This window comes from Rhea pennata, chromosome 23, assembly GCF_028389875.1.
Source record: "Rhea pennata isolate bPtePen1 chromosome 23, bPtePen1.pri, whole genome shotgun sequence".
Taxonomy (NCBI): domain Eukaryota; kingdom Metazoa; phylum Chordata; class Aves; order Rheiformes; family Rheidae; genus Rhea; species Rhea pennata.
The window spans coordinates 6,653,510-6,664,581 of NC_084685.1; the positions used below are offsets into that span (position 1 = coordinate 6,653,510).

The 11,072-nt window shown below is 60.8% G+C and overlaps 2 protein-coding genes across 3 annotated transcripts; one reads left to right on the top strand and one right to left on the bottom strand.

The window, feature by feature from the left end:
* The first annotated feature begins 73 nt into the window (after positions 1–73).
* On the top strand, positions 74–5,330 carry EIF3I (eukaryotic translation initiation factor 3 subunit I). Its single transcript, XM_062593846.1, has 11 exons — positions 74–137; positions 326–418; positions 602–689; positions 1,223–1,288; positions 1,639–1,788; positions 1,900–2,027; positions 2,323–2,433; positions 2,902–2,991; positions 3,881–3,954; positions 4,116–4,208; positions 4,939–5,330. The coding sequence occupies exons 1-11, from the start codon at positions 135–137 to the stop codon at positions 5,018–5,020; spliced, it is 978 nt and encodes a 325-aa protein (XP_062449830.1). The 5' UTR covers positions 74–134; the 3' UTR covers positions 5,021–5,330.
* LOC134150186 (myotubularin-related protein 9-like) lies at positions 4,892–9,805 on the bottom strand. Of its 2 annotated transcripts, XM_062593841.1 has the most exons (11): positions 9,500–9,805; positions 9,281–9,340; positions 8,997–9,105; positions 8,657–8,782; positions 8,296–8,469; positions 7,984–8,204; positions 7,691–7,852; positions 7,449–7,590; positions 7,095–7,315; positions 6,766–6,917; positions 4,892–6,566 (listed from the first exon to the last, which is right to left on the bottom strand). In XM_062593841.1, exons 1-11 carry the CDS (start codon positions 9,694–9,696, stop codon positions 6,403–6,405), a joined length of 1,728 nt encoding a protein of 575 aa, XP_062449825.1. In that variant the 5' UTR covers positions 9,697–9,805; the 3' UTR covers positions 4,892–6,402. The 2 variants fall into 2 exon arrangements, with proteins under 2 accessions (XP_062449825.1, XP_062449826.1); XM_062593842.1 differs by lacking the exon at positions 9,281–9,340 and having other exon boundaries at positions 9,500–9,803.
* Positions 9,806–11,072: the final 1,267 nt, after the last annotated feature.

Consider the following 11,072-nt stretch of genomic DNA (forward strand, 5'->3'; position numbering starts at 1 on the left):
GCAACCGGGCACCCCGGAAGCTCACCCGCCGACGCCATAGCTACGGTGACGCACTTCCGCCCGGCGGCGGGAAGGGTGGTCTCTGTGACCCGGAAGCGGTCGGTGTGTCTCACCATCCTGTCAGGGCCGCCGCCATGGTGAGTGGGGGCTAGCGGGGGCCGGGGCCCGGGGCCGAGGCCGCCGGGGCCGGGGCCGGGGCCGGGGCCTAGTCGGTCCCTGCTGCCCCCAATCCCCCCCCCCCGCAGCCTAGGAGCCCCGCGCGGGGCCGAGGCCGCGCCTCGTCGGGGACGTTAAATGGCGTTTCCCCCCGCTCCGCTCCCCGCAGAAGCCGATCCTGCTGCAGGGCCACGAGCGCTCAATCACGCAGATCAAGTACAACCGCGAGGGAGACCTGCTCTTCACCGTAGCCAAGGACCCCGTGAGTGCGGCTCCCCCCTCTCCCCGCGTGGAGACTGTTCCCCCCCCCCCCCCGCCACGCACACACACACACGTGTGTGGTGGTAAAAAGTGGTAATTCAGCACAGCGGGGTCGGCTCTTAACGGGCCTGGCTGCCTCATCAGTACGGTGAAGGGGGGGGATGCGTGACTCTTTTTCTCCCAGATCGTCAATGTTTGGTACTCGATCAATGGAGAGAGGCTTGGCACGTACAACGGCCACACGGGAGCTGTCTGGTGCGTGGACGCAGACTGTATCCTTTGGTTGCTCGAAGCAGGTTGCTGGAAGCAGCTTGTCCCAGTCGGTGATTTCCTCTCAGCTGTGCTGCTGCCCTTCCTGAAAAGGCATGCAGGGGCATCGCAATGCAATTAGCTGCGTCTTTGCCTTGCTGCTTGTGGTGAGCAACATGCGCCCTCTGCTTTCACTTGTGCTTCATTGCTTTGGGACCCTGGGAGTTGTGGGAGGGTGCCCGAGTCACACAGGATCTTCTGTCTCTAATGCCAGCAGCAGATAACGCAGATAGAAATGTGCAAATGTTATGTTAGTGTGGGAATTGGAGCCTTTTCCTTTAATACTTCAAATAGAAAGTTGGGGTTTTGCAATAGGAGTGCTTGGACCTGGTGTCTGTACTGAAGTACTGCCAGTCCTGGAATGGAAGTTGCTCAGTCTGCAATTTCTCTGTGTAATAATGCTTTTCTAAATCTTATATGTAACTGTTAGCAGTGTATCTAGACAGTAGCTTTTTGGAACAGGGAGCCTGTTGAGATTCCCTAACTGATGATCTAGGGGACACACGACATGTGCTCACTGGCTCTGCAGACAACAGCTGTCGGCTCTGGGACTGTGAAACAGGTAAGACTCTCCCCCAAAGCTGCTTTGTTTGACTCACACCTCTGCCCTTGGAGTACGTGGTGGCAGCATCACCTGTACTTGTTTTAACCTTTTAAAACATATCTGAATCCCAACAGACTGTTTGAGGAAAAGGTTTGCTTTTGCTCCTGGTCTCTAATGAACATTTAGTTAATTTACTCATCTCACTGCCCAGCTAGTCCGTGTATTGTTAATGCTTGCAGGTCACCGAACCTGCTTGTCAACATGTCGGATGCTCTCACCGTTGCTCCAACCTTGTATTTAAACTGATCATTTTCATTAATCTTGCTATGAAAGACCCGATGAGGTAACGCTTTCTGCCCTGTGTTTAGGAAAGCAGCTTGCTCTAGTGAAGACTAGCTCAGCTGTGAGGACATGTGGCTTTGACTTTGGAGGAAACATCATCATGTTTTCCACAGACAAGCAGATGGGATATCAGTGTTTTGTGAGCTTCTTTGACCTTCGTGACTCCAGCCAGATTGGTAAGGAATCTGGGCCATGCCGGCACAAGGGACTTAAGGGGAAGTGCTGATAGCTGGAACTGGTGCCATTCTGTCTATCTGTCTGTCTGTCTCCTTCCTTCCTGCCTACAGAGAAAAATGAGCCTTACATGAAAATACCCTGTAGCGACTCAAAAATCACAAGTGCTGTGTGGGGCCCTCTAGGAGAATTCATCATTGCAGGACACGAGAGTGGAGAGCTGAACCAGTTCAGTGCCAAGGTCAGTATGATAAGAAGCAGTCTCTCCCTCTGGCATCTGTGTGGGGGAGGATACGGCAGTGTTCCTGTTGTGGCTGTGGGGCAGAATAAGGACTTTTGGCTCAAACCAGCAGACTTGTGGAAAGACTAGTTAAAATACACGGTTTCTCTGAGCAAGGTTAATGTATCAGTGTTGGCCCTGTTGCTGAAAGTGACACCTCCTAAATTATTTTTAATGTAGAGGTTGCGTGTACAGAGGATCTTTCTACACTTACTTCACTTGTCAGCACACTGAAACTGCCCTCTCTATTCTTCAGTCAGGGGAGCAGCTTTCTAACATCAAGGAGCACACCAAGCAAATCAATGATATTCAGACCTCCAGGGACATGACCATGTTCATCACTGCCTCCAAGGACAACACAGCTAAGGTGAGGCCTCCTATGGACTCTGACACTTGCTTGCAGAACCCTGCTCAAAGACATGGCTGTCTCAGAGGTTTACTCCTTAAAATTTTGAGAAGGCGTGAAGTCAAAGCTCAGTGGGAAAGTTCAGTGAGCAAGGGGAGGCCCTGCTGTATTAGATTAGCACACAGGCATTGGAGTCAGTATTGCCAAAACTGTGATTGCAGTTTGTTGCTTCCAGGAGGTGACAGAGTTGGGAGTTACCTTAGGCTGGTGTTTTGGGAGTCTATGAAATGTCTTGGGGATTTAGGCACCCGTGAATGGCTGTAGAGGCTGGAACACATCTGCTCAGGTGAAGACTGGCAGCCAGCGGCTGTATGAGTTAATTGCTTTATAATTTTTGTTGCCCGTGCAAAAAATAACGGCGTATGCTTGTAAGTTGATGATTCTGTCAGAAATTTTGCAGAGTAACTCTCTGTTCCTTTTGCCTCCTAGCTCTTTGATTGCACAACGCTTGAGCATCTGAAGACGTTTCGGACAGAGCGACCAGTGAACTCTGCAGCGCTCTCCCCCATTTTTGATCATGTAAGAATGATCTTATTAGGTCTTACTGTGATTCCTGCATTGTCCTAGGTAGAGGGAATGGGAGGTGCATGCAAGTGTGTATGTAGAGGAGAATCTTGTAGTTTCTGGTGTGGGGATGTGAGGAGGATGATAGAAAGTGATACTCATCCTATTTACTGGTGTTTCTAGTGCTGCTACCCTTTCTTTTCTTTGTGCTTAGATTGTATCCTGGGTGCAGGAAGCCCTGCAAGCACATACTGTGCATTGCTTCATCATTTGTCACTGTGTGCTGCTGGGGGCTGGTGTGAAGCAGGTGCCTGTAAACTAGTTTCTGGCAGAGGCAACACAGTGGGGAAAGGCTTTGCCTGCTGAGCCTTGCGGCAGGGAAGCGAGGACTTTCCCAGTAAGGCAGTGCATCAGAGAAGCATGGCTGTGAGCCTGGCCTGCTCAGAGTTGTTGTAGTGTCTATCAGCGTAAACACTTGTGAGATTGTGGTGCCGCCTGGCAGCTCTGACGGTGGTAGCGATGCTATCGCTGGCTTCGTGACGCTGGCTGGGAATGTGGAGGGGAGGGAGGCGTGCTGAGCTCCTTGTGAAATTCCACCAGGAAGGCATGGTGTGACCAGCCCAGTCTGTGCTAAAAAATGTGGTGCTGGGGTAGGCCCAGGGAACTCAGCTGCTGTCTGCTGTAGGAGACAAGGCTTTGTGTACTCCATCTGGGAAAAAAAAAAAAAAGAGTGTCTGTGAGGCAGCAACTTCTCTGGAACTGGAACCTGGCCTGTTAATGGGTTTGTGCGGTCTGTTGAGTTAGTAGGAGGCTTCCCCAAGACTTGGCTATCTGCTTTCCTGACTCCTGCCAGCTGTGTGTGGTGCAAGCAGCACTGAGGTGTTGTGACTTCTCTGCTTTGCAGGTCGTGCTTGGTGGTGGGCAGGAGGCCATGGATGTGACCACAACCTCCACCAGGATTGGCAAATTTGAGGCAAGGTTGGTCCTTTTCCTCAGTCAGAGGGATGCTGTTCCCAGAGCATCTTGCTCCTGGCAGAGTTGGAGGAGTCATTAAAATTGCAGAGCTTTTTCAGGAAACCCTGATTGTGCCCAGTTGGGGCTTCCAACCTCTTGCAATAATCTAAACTGTCTTCTCCCAGGTTCTTCCATTTGGCTTTTGAAGAAGAGTTTGGCAGAGTGAAGGGTCACTTCGGTCCAATAAATAGCGTCGCTTTTCACCCTGATGGGAAGAGGTGAGGATTTGTGTAAATCTTGCAGCATGACCAGGTCAAGCTTATCCTAACTGAAATGTGGGTTGTGCTTGGTCTCCTGGGAGCTCTGCAGGGGGAATGAACCCAGTACCTTGCCCAGCCCTGCTGCCTCCCTGAGGGCTGGCTGTGGGGGTTCACTTATGCCCTGCTGCACATTTTGGCTGCGTCTCTGACTCCTCAGACTAACATGTGGCATCTCCAAACTCTCTGGGAGAAGAAAACACTGTGTTCTTGGCAGTCTGCCCTGCTGTCCTGGGGACAGAAGTCCTTGTAGCTAGGCTGGCTATGAGCTAAACAAGGCTGGTGCTATAGCACCTGTGCAAGAACATCTACTGATAAACTGGCTGTTTAACACACCTGCTTTACGCCTGTTGACTTCTAACTTCTCTGTTTTCCTCTCTATTTTCCTGAGTGCCCCAAAATGCAAAACTGACCTCTCCTAGGAGCTGGTAGACAGTTCTCTAACATCACTTCTGCAGCAGCATGCTCAGAGGTCCCTCCCTTCAGGCTTTCCCCCTGCCCCTGCAGACAGGATGCTTTGACATCCACCTTGCACAGATTATACCTGGGTGAGCTTCCATTTTGTGACTCCTTTACTAGTAGGAGGAGGGAGCTATGAAGACAGGCTCTTAACACTTGCTGGTATAAACCTAGAAGCAGTGAGCTCATGACAAGGATTGGTGATTTTTATCTCATCTTTTCTCCCATACAGTTACAGCAGTGGTGGTGAGGATGGCTACGTTCGCATCCATTACTTTGATCCCCAGTACTTCGAATTTGAATTTGAAGCTTAAAGGAGCACTTCCTGTCTTCTTTCCTCTTCCACTCCATTTCCCAATCCATTGGCTTCTCTGCAGAACTGTTGTAAGGTCTGAAGTTAGTCTGCTCCACAGGAAGTGGTTAGCAGCACACACTGGGGCTGCATGAAGGTGGTGAACGAGGAACCAAACCAGCTCGAAATGGCAGGACTAGCTTTCGTGTGAGGTGGAGTGAAGGCAGGGAAAGGAGTTGGGTTGGTTCCCCGCCCTGCTCATATTTATGTATCAGTGGGGAAAAAAAAAACAACAGGAAATAAATAGAACTCTTTTGTAAACACAATGAAAAGTGGCTCTGTTCTTTTGGCCTGGGAAAAAAATAACCTGACTTCTTTGCTTTCCTGGCTATGTTGGCTGTCTTGCTCTCTGCAGCTGTCAGAAGACAGCAATGCTGTTTTTTCCCCAGGCTTCTCTCCTCCCCTAGGCCCAAGTTAACTCTCTCCCAGTGATGATCTGTCTATTGTTCAGGCCAAGCCTAGAAATGCTGAATCTGTAAAGAGGCTGGAAATGCAGCAGTCAGTCATTGTTTTCCAGATGACACGCACGCCCAGTTCTGGTGCTTTGTTTATCTGCTGGACTGACCCTGAGCCAACTTTCCTCATGGAACAGTTATTTCCTGCACTAGGAAGGCTGTGTTGCAATTCCTGATCGTTCCACCCTCTCTGCCTGGGTCTGGCTGGAGGGGTGGTTTGCATCTCTTTCCTTCCTTGATACTGGGTTCAAGGGCACATTTCTCAGGCTGGCTCCCCGTTCAGAGTGACTGATGCAATACGTAGGCCACAGCCAACGTGCCCCTTGTGCAGAGGGTGGTGTGATTTAAGTGTGTTCTGCCGCTTAGTTTTTGCTGTGCCAACCATGCCTCAGTCACGGGCCAGGGGCTGCGAGTCAGACGCAGTAGCTGGAGCTGTCAGAGGCTGTTGCTCCTGGGCACATTGACCTCCTGCTGTCTCATGCCCTTCTGCTCCGCTGGCGGTCCAGGTGCAAGAGCTGCTGAAATACTGCTGGGGAAGAAAGCAGGATCAAGCCCTGCTTCCAAGGAGCCTGCCCTTGCTGCTCCTGAGAGCTGCACTGCCCAGCTCCTGCCTGAGGAACAGCCCGCATGGAAAGCAGGAGCAGACTGCGACAGAGACCACTTTACTGTAACAAGCTCGGCCTGTGTAGCCCAAAGGCTGCTAGCGTGAGTTCGTCCCACCCTCCCAAGGATGTCCGTTGCGCTCCAGGCGTGTCTGGGCTCCTCCAGGCATGCGTCCTGCGCAGAGCTTCCTGCCAAAAGCTGCAGTGTCTTGTCTGGGCCTGGCAGCCTGCAGGAGCAACAGCTCTGCGACCCGCTCCTGCCCCGCTGTCGTCACCCGCGCTGCCACTCATCGCTCGTTTTCAGTCTGGGCAGTGGTGTCTGAGAGCGACGGGCTCCGTCTGTTCCCCGCGCTCTCCTCCACGGAGCCATCGTCATTCCCTACTAATCGCTGGATCTCTGCCCAGGCCTCATCTAGGTATTCGGATGAACGGATCCACCGCAAGAATAAACCTAGGAGGTGGTGGGTTCGTGTGTTACGTTAGCTGTGCCGTAGCCTCGTGAGGAGAGGGAAAAGCAGAGCAGCTTCCCCTAACCCGCCTCGCCCGACCCAGCCGAGCTCGTGGAGTTGCAGGGGTGAGCGTGGCTCCCCGGGGATCGAAGACCTGGCTGAAGCGAGGCTGCCCAAGGGCTGTCACGGGGCCCCACTCACCCTGCCAGAGCTGGATGCTCTGGGGCTCCACGGAGGGCCAGATGACCAGGGCGTTGTGCGAGTACAGAGGGTTCAGGTACTTCTTCTTCTCCCCGGGCTGGTTCAGCCAGGCCCACAGGGAGTGCGTGCTCTCCTTCACCTTGCACAGGCACCTGCAGGAGGGTCGAGCTGCGTTTCAGCCCTTGCCTCGGGGCGCGGGGCCAGGTTTACCCCGAGCTGTTAGCGGGAGGGCTCTGCTCTGCCGGGGCCAGGGTAAACGGAGGGGTTAAAGGACCAGCTGGCAGCTGGGTGCCTCCATCCCCCCCGCCAGCCCCGCGCTCCCCACTCGCCTCTCCTTCTCGTTGTTGCCCAGGAAGGTCCCGTAGGAGGAGGCGTAGGCGTTGTCGAAGAGGGTGAGGAGCAGACGCTCGCCGAACTCCAGGGAGAAGGGGAACTGGCGGCCCAGCTGCCACACGCAGTCGAGGAAGAGGAGGAAGAGCGGCGCCTCCTGCTTGGGCCGGGCGTGGGAGTAGGCGGAGCGGGCGCAGCGGAGGTGGAAGGGGTGTCCGGCCTGCAGCTCCCCGCCGGGGAAGAAGGGGCAGAGGAGTAAATGCAGAGACTTGGCTCCGGCCAAGGGGACCGAGGGGTCCCCGGCGGGGCCAGTGTCACCTGCTGCCCCCCCCCCCCCCCCCACGGCTTCCCACCTCGATCCACTCCCGCTCCAGCAGCCCCTGGAAACCCGCCAGCGTGCGGCAGCCCGGGTCGAGGATCAGCTGCGCCAGCGCCGTCACCAGCAGCGTCGTGTCCGTCCCCTCCGCCCCGTGCACCAGCACGCACGCCGCCTCCCTGCGGAAACGCCCCGGCCGCCGGCGGGCGATGCCCCGGCGTTTGCAAGGGGGCAAAGCCGGGGCGCGGGCAGCCGCTCGGCGCCCCGGCCCTGCCTTACCTGTCCATGCACTGCGCGGCCAGGCAGGCGGTGCTCAAGGCCGCCTTGACGTGGCTCAGCCAGCGGCAGCTCTCCAGCCGGCTCAGCCACCGGTCCATGGTGAGCGAGGTGTCGCTGCAGGCGTCCACCAGCTTGACGAAGCTCTCCTGCAGCGGCCGGCCCCTGGGAGGGATGGAAAGCGCCGTCGGGAGCTCGCTGAGTCGGCCCGGGCCGCACGCGCCGCGCTGACGGCGGGGTGGTGCGGTCACCCGTGTCGCGAGCGGGCCAGGGCTCAGCGCGGCCCCGGGGCTCACCTCTCCAGGGGCCGGTGCAGCCGCTTCCAGCGCGGGTAGGAGGACTTGGGCTCGGTGCCGCCGCCCGTCACGCGGGCCTGCTTCGCCGCCTGGGCCGACCGCGTGTCGATGATAAAGCCGCGTTCGCCCTCCTCCTCCAGCACCGTCGCCAGCAGCAGCTCGTCCTCGCGGCAGCGCTTGCGGTTGGGGCCCGTCAGCGGCTGGCTGCTGCGGAGCATCGCCTGCGGGTGACGGGCCCTTGGAGACGTCCTCGCCCGCGGCCCGGCGGCGGCGGGAGAGAAGCCGCGGGGCAGGACGGGGAAACGGACTCACGGTCCCATTTTTCCGGTGGTAATAGCTGAGGACAGGGAATCGCCCTCCGTGCCGGAACCGGGCCGCCTTCCTCAAGGCGTCATCGTCCAGGGCCGCCGGCACGATGACGACGGGCGGGTACGTGGGGCAGGCGGTGAAGTCCCTGTTGACGCTGCTCAGCCGCCACTGGCTCGTCTGGGGGAGAAACGGGGTCGGGGCTGTGGTGGGCGCCTTTTCCCACGGTGCCTTTTCCCACGGGTGCCTTTTCCCACGGGTGCCTTTCCCGCGCTGCCGCTCTCCCCGCCCCGGGGCATCGAGCCCCTCTCCCGGGCCGAGGCTCCGGCCCCCTGGCCGCCCGCCCGCTCGCTCCCTCCAGGCTCACCTGGGCGGCGATTTGCTCGTGGTACCGCTCGAGGGGGAAAAGGTGCCACCCGGCCTCGAGCCTCAGGCTCTGGGGTCTGTAGAAGAACGGGTACGTCAGCATCACGGAGTCCACGGAGGAGAGGGCCTGCGGCGGGAGCGGAGACGGCGCCGTCACTGCGCACGGGCGCGGAGAAACCCCCCGCGGCTTCACCCCCAGCCTCGCCGCGGGGTCCCGGCGGGAGCGCGGGCCAGGCGGGCGCCCGCAGCAGCAGCCCCTGCGCAAACAGGGGCCGGGAGCCGCGCGTTTACCCGCGGTAACGGCGAACCCGGAGCGACCGCCGTGGGCGGCCGCTGCTCACCTCGATGGAGCTGGCGACGTTGAGGCACTCCTCCATGCCTGGGATCTCCAGCTGCAGCACCTTCAGGTCTTTGCACCTGAGCGTGATGGTGCCGGAGGAGCCGGCGAGCCTGGGGGAAGGCGGGCCGGGGTCAGCAGCCCCGCGGGGGCCGGGGCGGCCGCGCGGCACCCTCGCGCCCGCCGGCCCCGCGCGCGCACACGCGCGTCCCGCCGGCCGGAGCTGCGATTCGTCGTATTGCTGCGGCCGGGGCGCCGGGCCGGGCGAGGGGGCGCGAGAAGCCAAACCTGGTGCCTCGCGGGGAGCCGTTAGTCCGGGGGGGCTGGTACCAGCCTAGGTTCTGCACTCTGGGTCACGGCAGAGAAGAGGAGGTTAAAGCCCGCGGGCGCCTGCTGGGCGCCGCGGAGGAGGAGGAGGAGGGCAGCGGCTCGGTGGAGCTCGGGGGGAACCTGCCGGGGAGGACGCCGGGGGGGGGGGGCCGGGGCGGGCGGGCGCGGGGCACCCACCGCTTTTCCACGGCGTCCACATTGCGGATGAGCAGCCAGAGCTCGATGGCGCCCGGCGCCCCGTCCCCCCCCGGGCAGGACGAGAGCAGCAGGTGGTGGCTGGTGATGCACAGGGTGCCGCGCACCGGCGGCAGCCCCGCGCCCGACAGCAGCACGCTCTCCACCGTCGCCGTCTTGATCAGCTCCGCGAACTCCATGGCGGCGGCGGCGAGGCTGGCCAGGGAAAGGGGAAATCCTGCAGCGCCGCGCCCGGCCTCCAAAACCCCCTTCCCTCCGCGCCGCGCCGCCGGCCTCGGCACCCGCCCCGGCACGCAAGAGGCTCCGGGAGCCGACGGCGCTTCCTGCTGCAAAGTGCAGGGGGGGGGAAATCACTTATTTCCTCCCTGGGGCCCCCCCTGGCTGCACTGTCGTTGCAAGTGGGGAAACTGAGGCACGGGGCAGCGGTGGGTCTGGCGGAGCCGGTGACGATCCTTCGGCTCCCGGCGGTGCTCGGACCCTGAGGCAGACGCCCCGCGCCCCGTCCCCGCTGCGAGGGAGGTTTTTGGTGGCGCGTGAAAAAGCAACTACCGCTTTGCAGGGAGCCGCTCCGGGTCCTTCCCTGCCGCGCAGGGGCCGTGCGCCGGCTGCCTTCCGCCCCCGGCAGGAGCCGGACCCCCCTCCCCGGCGGCCGCTTCCCGCTGCGGAGACGGGCCCCAGGCTGCTCCCAGCACCCGGACGCGGCAGCGGCACCCGCCTGCACGCCGCTGCTACCGCCGCGCTTACCCGCTGCGGCGTCGGGGCGAGCGGGCAGCGCCGGGCAGGCCGGGCGGCAGCGGGAACGGCGGCGAGGGCGCGGGGCCGGGGCCGGGGCCGGGGCCGGGGCCGGGGCCGGTCGGTCGCTGCCTTCGGGAGCCCCGGCCGCAGGAACTGAGCAGCGGGGCTGCGGGCGAGGCTGGCGGCCGGGCTGGGCGCCCGGGAGGATGTCGGGTTTAAGGTGGCCTGGCCTCGGCGCCGGCGCCGCCGGCCGCGACGCGCTCCGGCCGGGGTGGGATGCCCGCGGGAAAGGGGCCGAGGGCAGCGCGGGAAAGGGGCCGAGGGCGGCCCGGGCGCGGGCGGCAGCGCGAGGGGATGCGGGGGGCTTCCAGCCCGGGGGGCCAAAGGGAGCCGCGGGCAGGGCGTCGGGGTCGTCCCCGGCTTGCCGCGGGGCCGGAGGCGCCGGCAGGAGGTGGGCAGCAGCGGCCGCGAGCTGCCCTCGTGCCTCCAGGTCCCCGCGGTGGGTGCTGCGCAGCGGCGGGTGCCGGCACCCCGCCACGCTGCAGGGAGCGTTCCCGGGGCTCCGGGAGCCGGGACGAGCCGGCTGCAAGGGAGCCCGGCCCGCGGGCGCTCCCGGGGCCGCTGCTCCCGCCAGCGCTGGCAGGTTCCACCTTAACAGCCCTGCAGCTGCCAGCAGCAGCTCAGGGGCTGCAGCGACCTGGCCGTGCACAGCTGGCTGCACAGCTGGCGCCGGCCCAGCGGCACCCCAGGGTGCAGACCCCCGGGTCCCTGGGCTGGCGTGCCGAGGGAACAGCCCGTTTTTCTTCCTCTCCCCTTTTTG